The 17,927-nt window shown below is 57.2% G+C and overlaps 7 protein-coding genes across 7 annotated transcripts; 4 read left to right on the top strand and 3 right to left on the bottom strand.

Annotated features, from left to right (window-relative positions):
• Positions 1–51: 51 nt before the first annotated feature.
• E0L32_008039 (uncharacterized protein) lies at positions 52–957 on the bottom strand (the record flags this gene model as incomplete). The annotated part of the gene is made up of 1 exon (XM_031142849.1): positions 52–957. One exon carries the CDS (start codon positions 955–957, stop codon positions 52–54), a length of 906 nt encoding a protein of 301 aa, XP_030992713.1.
• A 2,923-nt stretch (positions 958–3,880) lies between these two features.
• E0L32_008038 (uncharacterized protein) lies at positions 3,881–7,808 on the bottom strand (the record flags this gene model as incomplete). Its single annotated transcript, XM_031142848.1, has 4 exons — positions 3,881–4,906; positions 4,957–6,758; positions 6,817–7,138; positions 7,746–7,808. 4 exons carry the CDS (start codon positions 7,806–7,808, stop codon positions 3,881–3,883), a joined length of 3,213 nt encoding a protein of 1,070 aa, XP_030992712.1.
• Positions 7,809–9,046: 1,238 nt separating this feature from the next.
• On the top strand, positions 9,047–10,131 carry E0L32_008037 (uncharacterized protein; the record flags this gene model as incomplete). The annotated part of the gene is made up of 2 exons (XM_031142847.1): positions 9,047–9,555; positions 9,615–10,131. The coding sequence occupies 2 exons, from the start codon at positions 9,047–9,049 to the stop codon at positions 10,129–10,131; spliced, it is 1,026 nt and encodes a 341-aa protein (XP_030992711.1).
• A 562-nt stretch (positions 10,132–10,693) lies between these two features.
• On the top strand, positions 10,694–11,351 carry E0L32_008036 (uncharacterized protein; the record flags this gene model as incomplete). The annotated part of the gene is made up of 2 exons (XM_031142846.1): positions 10,694–11,214; positions 11,288–11,351. 2 exons carry the CDS (start codon positions 10,694–10,696, stop codon positions 11,349–11,351), a joined length of 585 nt encoding a protein of 194 aa, XP_030992710.1.
• An 829-nt stretch (positions 11,352–12,180) lies between these two features.
• On the top strand, positions 12,181–12,711 carry E0L32_008035 (uncharacterized protein; the record flags this gene model as incomplete). Its single annotated transcript, XM_031142845.1, has 3 exons — positions 12,181–12,357; positions 12,435–12,450; positions 12,524–12,711. 3 exons carry the CDS (start codon positions 12,181–12,183, stop codon positions 12,709–12,711), a joined length of 381 nt encoding a protein of 126 aa, XP_030992709.1.
• Positions 12,712–13,649: 938 nt separating this feature from the next.
• Positions 13,650–14,716, top strand: E0L32_008034 (uncharacterized protein; the record flags this gene model as incomplete). Its single annotated transcript, XM_031142844.1, has 3 exons — positions 13,650–13,660; positions 13,913–14,366; positions 14,510–14,716. 3 exons carry the CDS (start codon positions 13,650–13,652, stop codon positions 14,714–14,716), a joined length of 672 nt encoding a protein of 223 aa, XP_030992708.1.
• Positions 14,717–15,525: 809 nt separating this feature from the next.
• E0L32_008033 (uncharacterized protein) lies at positions 15,526–16,814 on the bottom strand (the record flags this gene model as incomplete). Its single annotated transcript, XM_031142843.1, has 2 exons — positions 15,526–16,701; positions 16,779–16,814. 2 exons carry the CDS (start codon positions 16,812–16,814, stop codon positions 15,526–15,528), a joined length of 1,212 nt encoding a protein of 403 aa, XP_030992707.1.
• Between the last annotated feature and the right edge of the window lie 1,113 nt (positions 16,815–17,927).

Below are 17,927 nucleotides of genomic sequence, written 5' to 3'. Positions count from 1 at the left end.
GAAAGGATATTGAGCTGCGTTCTCTCCCAAGCTTGACGATCAACAACCCCTTTAGACAGCGGTCTCGCCGGCGACGGGGCCGCCAGCAGGCGCGCCGGCGACGGGGCCGCCAGCAGGGGCGGTGGCGGCAGGGGCCGCCTTCTCAGGGAAGGTGCCGGCCGGGGCGTTCACACGGCCGTACTGGGTGAAGGCGATGTTGAGGCGGCCGTAGTCCCAGCGGCGCGACAGGACGACGATGGCGAAGCCCATGAGGGGGATCATGAGGATATCGAGGATGCCAAAGTAGACGAAGCCCGAGGTGACCTTGATGTAGTTGCCGCCGTCGCTGACGCCCCAGGCGATGGGGTACAGCAGCCAGAGCAGGTTGAGCCAGCCGGCGAGCATCATGTGGTCGCTGGCGACGCCGACGCGCGTGGCGCCGCGGTGGCCCTCGAAGAGCGTGTTGAAGGCGAGCAGGAACCAGGCGCAGGTGCCGAAGACGAAGAAGCCCCACTTGTAGTTGGTCTGGACGAAGGCGCCGAGCAGGTAGGACACGACCCAGGCCCAGCCCAGGAAGACGTTGTAGACGATGGTGGCCCACGAGACGCCCGAGAGCAGGCCGAGGGCGATGGACATGGTCGGGAAGGCGACGACCCAGTTGACGTACTTGGCGTAGAAGATCTGGCGCGTGGCGCCGCGGCTGACCTCGTTGGCGGCCCGGACGACGGCCCAGCCCAGGTCGGAGGCCTGGGCGAAGTAGGCGATGGAGCCGACGAGCAGGGCGATGGTGAAGAGGTAGTGGAAGATCTTCTCGCCGGCCCGCGCGACGTAGGTCAGCGCGACGAAGACGAGGAACGAGAGACAGTAGACGGCCGTCACGGCCCACAGCCAGTCGGAGCCGTGGGTGGCGAGGCGCTGGTCACCCGCGGGCGGGTTGATGCGGAGGGCATCGTTTCCACGGGAGAGCAGAACGGCCATATTCAATACTGGCGCCGTGGTTGAGAGCTTGTATTGGTAGGAGTAAAGAAGGGATTAGATTTGGTCTTCACACAAAAGAGTCAGACTCGTTTGTATCTGACGAGAGGCAAGTAAGTGGCTGGTGGATGATATCTGGGGATCACTCCCTGATAATGATGTGTATTATTTCTGATATGTGGTCAACGACCAACAGGTATTGAAGTGAGAACACTGTGCAAAAGTGCGTAATATCTCAGCGATGATGATATTGTGAAGTGAGTCAGTCGTGGCTGTGTAAGGGGAGGACGGACCGTCCTCTTATACAGGGCTCCCGGACATCACCACGGCCAGCTAAACCGGTTGGGACCTGCCTGGCTCCTCTTCCATTTAGGCCTGTCACATCATCAGCATCATGCCGGTGATTGGAAGCTAAGGTAATATGGGGCCGCAGCAGCTGAGAAGCTTCTCGCAAATCCGAACCCTCCGAGGAGAATGCGGGCGCGAGTAAGAAGCACGAGCGTCCGTGATCGCCAATGACGCGAGAGGCCGAAGCGAAAGCAACAGCGCAGAGGAGGTCTGGAGGTCTGGAGGTCTCGCGGCACCAGAGAGAGAAATCGAGACCCCCCTGGTCAGGCCGTGAAGTGTGGTTGGTTCTAGAAAGGGCAGATCCCGAGAGAAGTGCGGTGGAGCTGGTGCCGTCCCGGAGAGTGGGGCCTGGAACCCTCCGGAGTCATGAGACCCCAAACGCCATCATTATTAAGAACCACCACCCCGGCCCCATAATTGCCTTATATTTTTTTTTCTTTGCCAAATGTCGTGATGTCTCCGGTTTCGACCGGGAGCAAACACCCTGCAAGAGCTCCGCGCTTCAGTGGCACGACAGGGGGGGTCTCACTCAAAAGTCCTGCATCTCCATCCCCGCCGGCCTTGTTGCAGCACATGCAGCTGTGCGAAGCGAATGGAGGCATGATGGGCACCACGGTGAGTTTCGACTGGCCAGCAGGAACGAAAAGCTGCATGAATCGTGCCCAGCTTCTCATCGTCGATGTAAGACGGGCGCCCGAAGATACCGGACAAAGACAAACAGAAACGAACAGGCTTGGGCACTTGCGGGATAGGACGTCTTGGTTGGCCGGATGACCATCTTGGCCTGCCTGGCCCAGGCATTCCTGCAGCAAAAAGTCGGAGAGCCTCACAGAGAGATCGGCGGGGCACTGTAGGGTGCCGGACAAGTATCATGCTTACTATCATGCTGATTAATTAGAGTTGGCGCTCGTGCGAAAGTTACCGCCGGGTTAGCTGTTCATCAGGCGGGATGCTTTAGCTTCTGCAAGCCGAATCATCAGCTTGAGGTCATATCAGATGGAGAAAAAGTGGCGCTGTCAAGCAAATGAAACAACCATATGCTTTTCTCGACGTTGACCGCACAAGCACGTCACGCTGCAGTATGTCTGCACAGAGCTCACAGCAGTTGGCAAATCCATGCAACAGCCGGGACAATCAGACTGAATCGCGTCCTCGCTCGAAGATGCCCTTCTCATCGACCCTCCTTCCCCCGGACTGGGGACTGGGAAGAGCCCTATAATCTGATGGAACCGTACGATGTGGAACCATGTGTGATCGTCCATGTTTAACCTTTAAATCCGTCGTTAATTTACTGTCTAATCGCACGCACGTAGTTGTGTAAGTGCGGACAATCCGTCAAGCGCATCTTCTCAGCCTCAGTCCTCCTCGGTCCTTGGCTAGAATGAGTCACGTAGCTTCAGAAGCTTTCTTATGCTCTCTCTCGCGTATTCGACTATGCCGGTGTGATGCGACCACTTCAATCATGATGATCACTCTTCCTCTCCCGGCCGCTAACCGGCCGCCGGTTGTGGAGGTGTGGACCCTGGGCTATCCGACCACACCTCAACTGCCGGGGAGCTAGCCCTGCAGAGCACTCCATGCGGCATCCCGACCTATCATCAACCACGTTGTTCTCTCAGAGGCGAAGAGCAGAGGAGGAGAGAGAGTGATGGAAATTTGACTTCATGCCCGCAGAAGTGCGACATCATGTTGCATTGGACTAGATATCTGCTCTTTGCTCTTATTACCCTCAGCAAAGACGGACCGGGATACTTCCGCAACATCCGGAAGCAAACGCGCGCGCCCTTCGCACTAACATACTGAAGGACTCATCCTATCAGGGAAGAAATTCTTACGTCAGGAAACCAAATAGAGTATCGCGGGGCCAGCAACAAAAGAGCTCCGGTGCCGGTAGGCTCCTCCCAATCCTCGTCAGGCTCCCCCGTCCATCATAAATCAAGTGCGTAGATGTTCAAGTTTTAGGATCTTGGTGGAGCGATGGAGTCTTTTTGCTGGTCATGCCACCCTCCCCAATCTTGCTAGTACCTGCTCAACCAAACCTCTTTTGGGTTCAGGGCAGAGCCAAATGTCGCCGTTGGCAGGTTTTGTCAGCCCTGCATGTGATACCTGCAGTCCCCTACCTCCTCAGTCACAACGGAGCTCGGGTCGGAAGAAACGAATGATCGTCGCATGGATCGCACGTTTGCCTGAGACCATCTCCGCGGCTTCCGGGGGGGAAAGCCTCATATCACAGTGAAGAGCTCGGACTTCGTGAGGGGATCCGTCCTTTTGTGAGAGGCACTTTTTGCAATGCATGCATGCAGCTATGTCTTTGGATGGAACGGCACAGGCTGCAGCAGACTCAGATCAGGCCCTATAATGGCCTAGCCTATACCGATCATAAAGATGAAAGAGAGGCAAAGCGCGCGGTCTCGCTTTCCATTCGCTAGTCAAATCCCAATAAGTCGCACTGCCGTAGTGCCCCTCGAGGAAGTACTCCTCGGCGACTGAAACTATGCGATGCGTTGTGTGTGAATGTACATGTTGCGTTGTAGTGCGACAGGGACTCTATACCAACCCACTCCCCCGCCCTCTGCTCTTAGTACTCATTATTCGACTGCGAGATCTGCCACTTGGCCGACTTGGCCCGCTCCCTGACGTCGAGCTCGGCGTCGTCGGCTGCCAGCTTCTCGATCTTGCTCAGCATGCCGAGCCGCTTGAGCTCGTGCGCCCGCTGCGACGAGCTCTGCGTGTCCGTCGTGCCGTCCCGCCACGTGAGGTTGGCCATGAGGTGGCACAGCGCCAGCCGCACGTTCTTGTCCTTGTTGGTGAAGTGGTTGCTCAGCAGCTTGAGCAGGTCCGTCTGCGCGATCACGAGCTGCCGGTGCCGCGGCACGCTCGCCGCGATGTGCACCAGCACGTACATGACCGCCTCGACGATCTTGGGCTGCGGGTACAGCACGCGCGAGTTCTGGATCCCCGCCGCCGTCCGCCGCCCGAACGGGTGCAGCACCTTGACCCGCAGCTTGCTGGCCAGGATCCCAAACAGCCGGTCCTGGCCCAGCTCGCTGAACAGGTAGTCGATCATCTCGGTCGTCTCCTGCTGCGCGTCCATGTTGCTGGACCCAGCCGGCCCAAGGAGGTTCCGGATAAAGTCGAGTCCCTGCTCTTGGATGGCGAGGTCATCGCTCCTTGCGCGCCGGACCGGGTTGAGCTCGGCTTCGCGCAGGGCCGCCAGCCTGCTCTCTGCTTGCCGTACCCGTAGAGTCTTGGTTCTCTCGTGACTTGTCTTAGGGAAGCTGGCCCTATGTAGAGACGAAGAGTCCCATGATCTGGCTTCCTCCTCTTGGTCCATCTCGACGTCCTCGTCCATGCCGTCTCCCCTGGGTGCTGGTGTCTGCCTTTCGCTCTTCATTCGCGCGTAGAGGGCCTCATCCTCGGTGTCATCGCAAATCAGACGCACGAGCCAGCCAGGCTCGAGCTCATCCACACAAGCCTTCTTCGTTTCGGCACCCACCCCATCGACAAAGTGTTTCAGAGCCCAGAGCGCATTCAGCCTGAGCGGCGCATGTTGTGAGTGGGCGTGCTCGCAAAGCACCTTCATGATCCCGAGCTCAACCAGTCGCTGTAGACCGTTAGTCGTATGCGTGAACACTAGGTTGTCTGGTTACTCACCTCCTTCATGGGGCTAACATCTAGGACTAGATTGCAAATGGCCCCGGTGGCTGCGACTTGGACCTCCAATTCGGGATGTCGAAGTAGGTTGAAGATAGGCTGGGCAACCCCGGCATCGACCAAAGCGGTCCGGAGAATGCTGACCGAGCGCGACAACATGCGAATTGTATGGCATGCGGCAATGAGAACGCTGATGGGGTTATTGCCATAGAGAGCCTCAGCTTGCGCTGCTGTAAGCTCGCTCCCATCTTTTGAAGATTTCGCCCGATCCTTTGACTTTGAAGGTTTCGTAGGATGTTCAGTCAGAGATTCGACGATGTAAGGCATGACGTCTTCTTCAACGAAGGCTTTGCGATACTCTTCCTTGAAGGAAACAATCGCTGCGACCGCCTTGAGGGCACTCTCCCTCAGCTTAGCCCGGTAAGCGTGCAACGCCAGCTGGCCGGGAGGGCCCAAGACACGATGTCCGGGTCCGCCCTCGGCGGCCATGGCGCTGTCATCTTGGGGACATGGGCTCCAGGTCTTGGGCTGTGACCTTGTGTTCAGAGGCTCGTAAGAATCTTTCAGTAACTTGCCAATCACCTTGACAGCATCGCATTCAAAAGCGGCCTTTTGCACTAGTTCGCTGTCGGTCACAAGACGAGCTAGAACCGTCAGAGTAAGCTGTGTCCTGTCCCAATCTTCAGCAGCTTCAGAGTCGATCCACGTCGACCCATTTTGAGGTATTTCAGGACCAAGTATATAGAGAGTGTGAAGCAGGAGAGGTACTATGAGCATCGCCAGCGCTGGTTCACGGGATCGGCTTGCGAAGCCCGCTTTGTAGAGCGAGGACAATATCGAGGCTGCCATAAACCTCTCCAACTCCTCTGACTCCCTGACCAGGGTGAAGAGCCACGGGATCAGGGGGCTCTCTGGCTCTTCCAAACTCCGATCGCCAATCTGGTTCAGGATGTCGAGAAAAGAAGTGCCCCATTTGCTCGTTTCAACGTCCAGCCGACCGGAAGGGTTCTGTTGATAGCCGCTTAGATTCTCTCCAGAATGCGATGTGCCAAGGGGCGGGAAAGACGAGATTTGAGAGGCAGAAAATCGAGTATGGTGACCAGGAACAGCAGGCAGTAGAAAATCCATGGCTCCAAAGTTCTGCCACTGGTAAGTGCTGAGACCCTGGGCATAAAGCGAGTTCCAGATAGCTGGAACGTCTTGACTTGGCGTGTCCAATTTTATGTGTGGCAGTGTGGAGAGAATTGCAGGGGAGTGGATGAGCATGCAGGCTCGCAGACGGGAATCGGCAATGACGGCTGATATTGCGTCCATGATAGTGAGGAGACTTGTTCCCGGAGATGCCGCGTTAGGTATGCCTCCGGACAAGCCTTCATTCTGGGCAGCAACATCTGCACCTGGGATGACATGCCCCTTGGCGACGATGAAGCCCGCCAGCTGAGTCGCGAGGGCGTCTAGCACTCCGGTATCTGCAAGAGCAACCTGGTGCTGCTCATCCTTGCAGAGCCTTGCAATGAGCGACGCAGCAGCATTTACCAGAGAAGCCTGAACCAAAGAATCATCGGAAGACGAGAGAATGGCTCGCAGCGCTTCCAAATTTCGTGGAGTGAAGATCCCGGTCGCCAGGCTCGTCGTATCGTATGGCGAAAGCGGTGCTGCAAGCAACGAAGCTTCTGAAAGATTCAGTAATGCTCGCAAAGCCGCTAGGACAAGCTTCGGGTGGGTTTCCGTCGGGTCGACACTCGACAGAATTACAGACAATGCATCGACCGCGTGCAAGGGGAAGAGGAAAGGAGGGCCGCCTAACGGTTGGATAGTAGTCAGCAGATGATTGCAATGCGATATTTCAGATGGGCTTACCGCTAGCAAAGGCGGCAAGAAGCTCGAGCGCGTGAAGACGCAGTTGTTCCTCCTCGCCGAGTGCTCGCTGAGCCTCGCCACGACTCAATTTGCCATTGAGCTGCGTCTGGGGACGATCCGCATCCAGAACCCTGACCAGAGGTTCCAAGACACCAAGCTCAACCCACTGCTCCTTCTTTTGTATATGGCCTATAACGTCGTTTTTGAGAGCCTTGAGAGCAGCTATTTGTTCGGCACATGACCTTGCGCTGGTCAACTGCGCTAGGATCGGAGGAGGATCGGCGAGAGCCATCGGATCGTGCGTCCGCTGCCAGACGGTGGTCTAGAAGATAGGTTCAGTCGCAAGAAACAGGACCGGCATCGATGCCAGCTGTACGGTATCTGACAGAGAGATGCGGAGTGTATGGATGTATGATGGGCTTGGTCAAAGCGATTGCTTCGCGGCTCAAAGAGCGAGTGGTGGTATCGGTCACCCTTGCCTCTAAGCGTGGCAATCTGCTCAGATGCGACCACTGATCGCGGAGCTGGATTAACAATTAATAGATCATACAAGTCGTCGCTATGTTCTGAAAAGGAAGTGTTCACAGGATGGACACGGCGACGTTGATGCGACCGGGCGTTGATACAGGGCCAATATGAAGTCGTGAACAATAGCAGGCGATGGCGTCAAGGCTGAACTTCTGCCAATCAATGCCGGGCGATCTTCTCCACTGTAAAATAGAAGGGCGGCGGCCAGGTAAGCCAGGGCCCTTCCAGCGCTGGCCAGTCATTGGCACAGCGGAGTCACGGACCATGCAGCTGGTACCATTAGCACCAATGGAGCATTTTCAGACGCTGGGAGCTCGTTGCACTGCGGTACCCGTGATCATAAAGGTCAAACACCCGATGACCTGAGCATAGGTAGGTACTGCCCTACTTTCCCTACTTACAGTAAGGTGCCTGGTTGGAGTTCTCAGCCTCGTGGGCCATGCCTTGGCGCCTTTTCTCCTCATGCTATTAGGTATTTAATTTGATGCAGAGTACATCTAGCTGCTTTCTCGCTTGATGAAAGGCAAGCTCCGATCACCCCTGTTCGTTGTCTGAGATCTCCAAATTGTTTAGTAAGTCACCCAGTCGTGCCAGTCTGTATTAGAGCCACTATGTATTGCCCCCGTGTCGGCAGGAGGCTGCTCTTATCGTCTTTGAATCTTGAGCCTTGAACCTTGGAGATATATGATCTTCACCCCTTCTCGAGCCAATGAGAAGCCTCGCCCGGCGCAGGTGTTCTCCTGTCTGCTACGGGGGCACTGAAACACTTTCGCTGACTTGTTGCACATGTCAACAGAAAGCATGGACTGCTGGACCGGAGTGTTCAGTCCTTACCTTACATGCCAGTGCACATACAGCAAGTGAGGATGCAGGCGACTGACTCGGTGTGCGCCAGCATTGGGAGATTACCGGCTAGAGGGCCGCCGCACCACACATCGCGCCCCAATGCACTGTTTTCAGATTGAAATCCTCAAGAAAGGAGTTGAGGTATCGCGCTGCCTAAATATTCGTCGATACAGCCTTCCAGCGTGGGTACTGAGGCCCGGGGGGCGGGGTACATTGTACAATATTACGTTTTCTTTTCCCCGAAAGCTGAGCTAATGAGGCGCCTCCCCCGGCCTCGCGCCGCATCCCACAAATCAGAATGCCATTCTCACCACGACGGGGAACGCAATAGTGGGTGGGCACAATCTGCGGGCACAATCTGCGCAAACTTCTCGAAAGTACGCAATCCCGCCTGCGCAGCCCGGCCTTTCAGCACCCACACCAAAGCTCTTTCTAGCAATGACGAGCGATTGAGCAAAGGGCTTTGTCCTCTTCGTTCCTCTTGTGACCTGGACCTAACCATCGAGCCTGCTCTGCAGTGATATTCGGGTGTCAATCTTTTCTCTACCCACGAGGCTTGGCCCTAGGTCCCGGCGACGATCGTTCCTCCGTCGTCGCCCATCTCCGCCCGCTTTCCACTGCTGTCGCGACTCGGTGGCAGCAGCACGGTCACTCCTGCCCGCTGCCCTGCGCTGCGACCTGCGATGGCCATGATGCTGTAAAGACCATGTTGACCCGGTCTCCAACAGTCCCCTCACGATCTGCCAACTCGTCGCCCAACTTTCATGGCTTTCACTATGCGCCCAACCTCTCTCCTCACCAATCTCCCCGCGCATCGATTGGCAGCTTGCGGCGACGGTCTCAACCGTCGCCCGCGATGTCTTCAGACACGCCGTCTCAGGCGCGGCCAAGGCAGCAACAAATTTCTCCTTCCATGAGGCCCATGGCATCCGCAGATAACGGCTCGTCGGCGCAGTCAGCAGGGGCGACGGCAGCGCCTGCACCAACCGATCCGCCGCCAACACCTCCCGGGCCTACACCGATGGACACGACAGGCGGTCCGACAAATGAGACCGCTGCAGTCCCAGCTACGGTTGCAAATGCGGCTGCCGAGGGGAGCGCGCACCAGCAACAACCTGCGTCACAGAGAGCCGACACGATCAAGAGGAGGAACTCGCCATCCACTGCTCCTATGGCACAGAACCCGGCGACCGGTTCTAAGAGGGCCAGGCCAGCGGCACCAGCACCCAAAGTCCTGCCACAAAGATACGAGCTCTGCTCCGTGGAGGATATAGTGATTCTGATCGCTCATATGCTGGGCGAACTGATCGAAACCAATGATCCTCTGGCCCTTCAGTCCGGCAACTTGACCAGGTTTCATTCACGGTATGAGACTATCCTCCTGAATGAGTTCACGGCCATGCATAAGCTGACAGATCTTGCAGGACTGCACCGGGCATCTCAGTACTGGACTATCTGAACCGTCTAGCAAGGCATGCCACTTTATCCCCGCCGCTGCTCCTTGCAATGGTGTATTATATCGACCGGCTATGCGCTCTATACCCGGACTTCACAATCAACACACTCACTGTCCACCGCTTCCTTATCACGGCGGCCACGGTCGCAGCCAAGGGCCTGTCGGACTCCTTCTGGAACAACTCCACCTACGCCAGGGTTGGAGGAGTCAAATTGGCTGAACTGAGGCTGTTAGAGCTTGAGTTTCTCTACAGGGTGGATTGGAAGATAGTTCCAAATCCAGAGGTTCTAGTGGCTTATTATCGCGGACTGGTGGAGCGCGCTCCAGGATATGTGCTGGAAGGCGAGGAAGGCCAAGACGACGAGGAGCTAGAGGATGGTGACGAAGAGGACTCGGACGACATCGGGGATGACGACGACCTAATCACAGATGAACCACAAACATCAGCATCTGGATCAACATCGAACATCGCACAAACGACTTAGCCATGTGGTACGAGCAGGTTTGAGCTTGCAATTAGAGGCTCGGACGATTCAAGAGCAATCGATCCGACGGGTTGTCAGAACGCAGCGGAATACATAGAGGAGCGTCATGACATTTAGACAGGGGGTTATGGACAGTGGTGGGCAGGCTGGTGTTCCGGGCATGGGAACTTTGGGGTTTGATTCCATTCATGGCTTTTTGGCTCAGTGCCATCATATCATTCAAGCGTTTTGGTAGCATTTGCATTTCGAATAACAATTTTGAAAACGATTTCTCTTCCCCTTAAGAATGGCCTTGTACTATTTGCTCATCTTTCATGAGATGGTCACGGACCAGAAAGTTGAATAAGTGCGTGCAGTCAATTTGAGGCTGTTTCGCAGGAGGCTTGAAGTAATAAAACCGGGTCCATCCTTTTAGGTGCCCCCTTCAACGTCAAAGCTTCCCAAACCTACAAGACCCAGCTGCCCACAACCTGACTTGACCACTCCCAACAACGCCACCTCGGTCCGTCAATCTCTCTTCTCGATCGACAAACCTTGTCAGGGTACCAGCTCGGTCGTCGAAATGAGGCAGTTCATCCTGCTCCTCGCCCTCCTCGGCGCCGCGCTCGTCAGCGCAGACGTCCGCACCGCATCCATCTACATCCAGCCCATCGGCAGCGGCGCCGCGGCCAAAAAGCCGGCCCTGCTCGCCGAGGTCAGGTACGACGCGCTCGACCCCTCCTCCGCCGAGGTCTCGGCCTACGAGGCGCCCTACCTGCCCGACGACGGCGACGGCCTCGTGCGCGTGGGCGTCTGGGACGCCAAGACGAGGCGCTGGGCGGGCTCGACGTCGGTCGCCGCGGCGCGCAACTTCGCCAAGGGGTACAGCCCGCACCTGACGCTGTCGGTCGACGCGCGGGGCAGCTACCTCGGCGCGGCGTGCCGGGGCGTGCGCATCGACGCCGGCGCCACGAGGGACTTTGGCCCGCAGGCGCGGGTCGTGGTCGCGGCGCAGGGCAAGCAGCCCGACCTGAACAAGCCCGTGGTGCTGAGCCCCGAGGGCAGGAAGGTGCAGCCGGAGCAGGAGAAGACGTTTTTGCAAAAGTATGTTGTTGCTGCTGTTGTCTCTGGGAGTTGTGCCGTCGTGGATGTGATGATGCTAACTGCTGCTTCGCAGGTACTGGTGGTTGATCGGCGTTGGTGTCCTGCTGTTGGCTACTGGCGGGGGAGGAGACAAATGAGAGGGAGCTTAGAGGTATCTTGTTGTACGATGCAAAAAGAGAAATGTTGGCAAGCTTGCTGGCTCCTATCTATGCCTGGGCTTGTCATGGGTTTCCATCTCCAGGAACGTGGAATTGGCGTGCCATATGTGAACAGGATTGATGGGAATCTCGCAATATCGGGTTGCGCCTCTATCTCTCTACCCGCTGTCGTAGTGATGGCTCTGACTATACACTACCTACAGGTGTATTGCATGCCCAAGTGACCAGGCTACTTGCCGATGCTCCTCGCCCATTCTTTCCACGACGACGCTGTAATCGAGAGCGACCTCTTATAGTTTGAACGCCACCAGGACCATGCATGCTCAGTTTCCAGTATAATATGGCCTAGCAACAACGGCGTCAAATGGCAGCAAGCTTTAGGAGTATGCTTTGGCTGCTATCCTCAAAGTCTTGAAAAGATCACATGCCAGGCCTGGGAGTTCTCGATGTACAGTATTAATAATTACAAAGTAAGCTATTGTGCACTGTGTCCATCACGCACGGGACAATAGGACAATGCGACAAGAAGCAAGCACGGGAGGCCCAAATTCGGCCTAGCGCCTCACTGTTTCCCTGAGGATGATGATTGGCCCCACAAACACAAGCTCCCAGAGGCGCGAAGCAAAGCTGCAGCGGCAAGACCAGGCCAAAAGTCCGTCCACTCGAACCAACGATCTCTCAGTCTTCTCTCACTTCTTCCACCACATCTCCTTCCCACTTATTCCAGACGACCCCGTGCCAATCGCAGACTGCCTCGTCTACACACTCAATCAACTCACCTCTTACACATCCTCCCTTATCACCAACAATGGCTGACCACCAGAACGGAGACTCCACCATGGCGCAGGACCCCACCAACGCCCAGGGCGGCGAGTTCGCCGAGTCCAAGGGCAAGGGCAAGGCTGTCGCCAGCGAGCAGGACCTGAAGGGCGATACTGCCATGGATGAGGACGACGACGACGATGAGGATGAGGACGCCGCCGAGGTAGGTCACGCATTGCTCCTCACCGCGCTCAGGCGCATGCTTCCTCTTGTCGAGTACTGACCACTCTTCTTTCACAGAACGACGACGACGATGGTAATGCGCTCTCTCTCGGAGCAGATACTCTACCTAGGCGCGATCATGACTTGAGTACTGACTTTTTCCCCAGATGACGCCGAGGACGACGACGACATGCAGGAGATCGACCTCGACAACGTCGTCGGTCGCCGCACCCGTGGCAAGGTCATCGACTTCGCCAAGGCCGCCGAGGAGAACCCTGCGCCCGAGGATGAGGATGACGAGGACGAGGATGATGACTTCGAGGACCCTGACAACAGCAAGATGGATGAGGACTAGAAGGCATTTCCCTGAGGCGCTTTGTCCATTGCGAATGCTGGCATTCATTGCATTATGTATGGAGGCGTTTAGTCGGCTCTGTGAACCCACATACCAGAAAGGGGACCTGGGGATATCATCTTGCGGTCAAGCATTGGGATCATTGGATGCCATGTCCTCTCTTATCCTTTCAGGCTATGAGAGCATCGTCCACGAGTAAAAGTTTTTGTTTTGCCTGCCATTACTGCTAGGGCCTAGACATGATCGGTTCGCCGCCATGGGAGGGTTTCGTGATATTGCGGTTGGGCTTAGAGGAACATACATACGAGAAATGAAAACATGCATCCGAAAAAACAGAGTTTGAACTGCTGACATGCTTGATAATCCGACCAGGAGGACACTGGCAGCTTTCCATGACCTTTGCCTGCATGTTGAAGTTGTTCAGAGACGATGCTGATCAGCATACAAACGGGCAACACTGCTTGACTGCGGACCCATCATCCCTAGACTTGCTGGATCTGTTTACATCCATGCCCCTTGAGCACGCTCCTCACCTAAAACCCACCATCGTCGCTTGTAAACAGCTGCGATTCCTGGAAACCAAGAAACCAGTGGAGTCGAGGCTTGGATTTTCAGCGGAGACGAGCCCCCTATTACCCGCCTGAAAAGCCGCCCGCGCGTCATCAGATCGGACCAACCAGAGGCGCTGGACACCTTTTTACAGTGGAGGGAACAGGCATTAAGGCAGATTAGCACTGCGCGAGACGAACAACTAGAGGGAAAAAATAGGGACACCTTTGAGTTATCAGCGACCTTTACACCTTTGGAAAAAGAAGGGGGTTCCGCGAACTGACGAGAATGGCCCTTTGATAGGTACAGGTCTACATTTGTCGTCACGTCTCTTTTCTTCTCTCTTCTCCCCTCCCCTACCCTTTTCGACAAGATCGTTCACACACGCCATGGCATCGAGGTGAGTGAGACCTTTCCCATCCCCATCATACGACCCTTTCTGGAGCAGGGGCTTTTGGGGCGCGCCGAAGCACACGAGTGACGACATCTTTGGGTCTGGGTGTTGGATGGACGAAAAGCAACACCCGACAGCCCGCCGCCCGCCAGCACTCTTCGCGCCTCGGCCTCCCACGCTCCTGAAAATACAATCTGTCGCATCGCATCGCAATCGCGGGGGGTACACAAGAGCAGACATTTCTCTCTAACACACAAGCGGACGGACGCAGATATCCAAACTCACACCTGCACCAGCGCGACTCGCGCAGCGCCCTCTTCGACGGCTACACCGGCGGCGGCAGCGACGCCTCGCGGCGGTCGACGGCGAGCCCCCTCGGCGGGTACGGCTACGGCCTTCCCTCGAACTCCGGGTCGTCGTCGCAGGGCCACCTGGGCGTGCAGCAGAACGGGGGATACAGGCCGGCGACGCCGAACAGGAAGTAAGCCAAGTCCTCCCTTCTTGGAGACGGTGGTGGGGGGGAAGGGGAAGGAATGGAAGAGAAGGGGCGGGGGAGGGGGGCGGTCAAGAGGGAACTGGAGGTGCTGACGATGCGGCGCGCCGCGCGACGTGGTATAGGGGCCAGTACAGCGATGCGGTGCTCAACGAGCTCGAGAGCCAGAACGACCAGCACGTGGAGGGCATCCTGGGCAAGGTGCGGGTGCTCAAGGACGTGAGTCTTTTTGTCTTTTTTTTTTTGACCTCCCAGCGGACGGGGGACCTGTGTTTTTCGGCGCATTGTCGCGATATGCCCGTTCGGGAGATGCCTATACAAGAGAAGAAGAAGACTGACGAGAAGACATGAAAAAAAACCAGATGACGGTGGCCATCGGCGACGAGATCAGGGAGTCTTCGGCGCTGGCGGAGAAGATGAACGACCAGTTCGACAAGACGCGCCTGCGCCTGCGCGGCACCATGAACCGCATGCTCGTCATGGCCGAGCGCACCGGCGTCAGCTGGAAGGTCTGGCTCGGCTTCTTCGCCGCCGTCTGCCTGCTCTTCACGTACGTGTGGCTCTTTTAAGCCCCCGGAAGTATGGATCAAACGAGAAGAGATGTGCTTGCTTTTCATGTGTCACTTTGCTCAACGGGGCAAAGATGGATGGATGGATGGATGGATGGATGGGGGTGCCGAGGGCGGAGGAGGATTAACCGTCCAGCACGAAACACACACAGTACGCCGACAACGAACCACGAATTCATCATAACCTATCCTTTGGTTTTTTTTACTACAACGAGAGATTCACTGCGAAGAGCATGGCAACACCGGTGTTCAAGGCGCGTCTTCTGATTTCGGTCTACGAACTCTTGTATTTTACTCTGCGGGCAACGAGATAAGAGCGCGGAGACGGAAGAGGCCGGGGGAAACAAAGAAGGGATCATATATCAGGGCTCCGAGGTTGGAAAAAAAGGGGCAGGCCGATCGACACAAAGTCCCGAGACATTATCATGTTGTAATAATTCACGCAACGAGCACCGATTCGTTTTTTTTTTCTGTTTGAGAAAACACCCACCACCCGTGGGTTAATAGCATTGTAATACATGACTCTGTGTGGGTATAATTAGCCCAGGCTGTGAAGCAGCCAGACTATCTAATAGTGAGTGATCTATTCGTGAATGACGGCGGCATTTAGTATCGTAGCAGGTAGAGAAAGGAGCTCTTAGCTCTTAGCTCGGGTGTGTGGGCTGGGTAGAGGCGGGACGACCGGTTTGAGACTCGCGGCTCACTTGAAAGTGAATCAAGCCAACAGGTGTAGGGTTTTTTTTGGCGACATTGAACGCTTCTTCCAACACGATCCGTGACGGAACATCACCCTCCAGGCCCATCTAACCTCAACCCCGCCGCCGCATCTGAGGACTGCTCCCAATGACACTACTGCCGTCCCGGGACAGGAACCCGCTGATGTCGAGGCTGTTCCGATCGCTCCGCGTCAGGCTGCCCCGGAACCGCGCCGTGTTGCCGCGCTGCGGCGCCCTCGTCGCCGCCACCCAGCTCGACTCCTGGTGGCCGGCATTGCCGCCGTCCTCGCTGCTGCTCAGCTCGGCCTCGGTATCCGTGTGCTCGTAGCCGCCGAGACTGAGCCCGCCGCCCGAGGCCGCCGAGGGGATGTCGTCGTCGAGGTCGGCCTCCATGTCCATGTGGTCGTCGTCGTCGTCGCCGACGAGCCCGCCTAGCCCGCCGGCGCCCGTCTCGAGCCCGCGGCGCGGGTGCAGGCGCACGAGGTCGTCCTCCTCGAGCATCTGCGCCGCGTCCTCGTCGTCGAGGTCCCCCGCCTCGGCGCCGTACATCTCGGACGCGTCCTCGGCGGCCTGGCCGTGCTCGCCGCGCGCCATCATCTCGCGCACGCGGTCCTCGTTGGCGCGCGCGTGCCGCACCTCCCGCCTCTGGCCTGCACCGCCCGCGTCGCCGGCGTTGTTGCTGCGGTCGTCGTCGTCGTCCGCTGCCTCGGACGACGAGTCGGACCCTTCCTCGTCGCTGTCCACGCCGTCGTAGCCGAACCCGCCCGACAGGTCCGCGTCGGGGATCTCGTCGTCGAGGTCGCGCTCCTCGTCGCCCATGCCCATGGCCATCTCGTCGGCGTCCATGGGCTCGCCGTCCGGACCCAGCATCATCCCGCCGGGCGGCGGCGCTATGCCCTCCATGGTGGTGTTGCCGCCGGCCTCGGCCTCGGCCTCGGCGAGCTGCTGGGCGAGCTGCTCGCGGCGCATGGCCTCGGCGTGCTCCTCCTGCTCCCGGCGCTCCTCGCGCATCTGGTACAGCGTCTTGGCCACGCCGGGGGGCCGCAGCCACGCGGCGCCAAAGTTGGCGACGTTGAGCTTGCGGCGCGCCTGCTGGGCCTCGTCGTAGCGCAGGCGGGCCAGCGGCGTGCGCTCCAGGAGGGCCTGGTTCTGGCGGCGGGAGGAGGTGGCGGGTCCGCCTGCTGCGGCGGCGGCGGCATCCGCGCTGAGGAGCTCCGGGTTGGGCTGGGCGAGGGGGTAGCGGGAGGAGGTGTACCAAAGCGAATGAGACTGTTGAGAGAGATCTGGAAATTAGCCGGCTTCCTGGCTGAGAGAATAAGGTTGGGGATCTAGAAGGGAAAACGCACATCGCTCGGCGTCAAATCTGGGAGCATGGAGAACATCTTGGTTGGCGGGGTAGTGCTTGTCGGATTGGGTGTTTGCTCAGGAGGGTATAGTCTTCGGTCTGGTCATGATCCTGAGATCCAAGGCTGCCGGGCAGCTTTCGTCCTGAAATTCAGGCGTCACGCGTCTTGCTGGCCACAACTGCACCGGGTGTGCAGCAATTGTCACAGAATGTTGGAAAAGCAACGCGTTCACATAATGCCAAGGCGGTCACGATGTTGACAAAAGTGTACATTGGTACCTAAGAGAATGGAGAGGTGCGCTTCGATCCCCCACTTAAGCGCAAGCGCGCGTGTCTGCGAGAATAGACCTGGTCTGTGCGTGGGTCCTGAACCAGGGCCCGGCCGGAGAATTCCATGCTGAAATATAGACAGGCCACAAAACACCAAGAAGTGGAAAATGAAATAATAATTCTTTTGACGGGTTGAAATGGCAGGCCTTGAGGAGGGGGGCGGTGTTCTGATGTTTAGCAACGCAGAATGGATCACCAGTCGCCGTACTAACCTGGGCTACTCCGGCAAATCGGCCAGCACTTCCTCGTTCCCTTCAATGGGCCGGGCCCTGTATGCCTTTTGTCATCCCTCTTCTGTTGACTTGTGACTTGTGGTTCGATCTTCTGGATCCAATCCTGTACGGGCTGTCCTTACCCTGGCAAAAATGAAATACCCCATCCGACCGACCGACCGACCGCCGCTCGCTCGGTTCGGGTTTTGCGGTCTGGACTTAAGAAAGGGAGGAGCAAGAGTACACAAATGCAACTTCCGCCATTGGTTCCGACGCTGAATCCCCCCCAGCGGGTTTGACCAAGGTCCGTCGGGAACTTGTCTCTGACAACTCCAGGCTGCCGAGGGGCGCCACGATGCAAGAGGGCTTCTGGGTGGAGTGAGCGGCCCAGCGGTCCCCAGTCTGGTCTTGTCCCCCTTCCCCTAGTCGCTCTCCCGGGCGCGGAGACCCGGGGCAGGGGCACTGGCAATGAGAGTTTCTGTGAGGTAATAGCAAAGCATGGCTGCAACGTTAATTCAACAAGACCCTTGAAAAGTGACGTCCATGGGGCTGTCAGCCTCTCACAACCAAGTAACCGGGCTGTAAGTTGTGTCTCTTCATCCATTGGG

Source organism: Thyridium curvatum (genome assembly GCF_004353045.1).
Source record: "Thyridium curvatum strain D216 chromosome Unknown NODE_51_length_304177_cov_85.428264, whole genome shotgun sequence".
In the NCBI taxonomy this organism is placed as follows: Eukaryota; Fungi; Ascomycota; class Sordariomycetes; order Thyridiales; family Thyridiaceae; genus Thyridium; species Thyridium curvatum.
The sequence above is the reverse complement of the archived record's forward strand: the minus strand, read 5'-3'. Positions and strand labels throughout refer to the sequence as shown.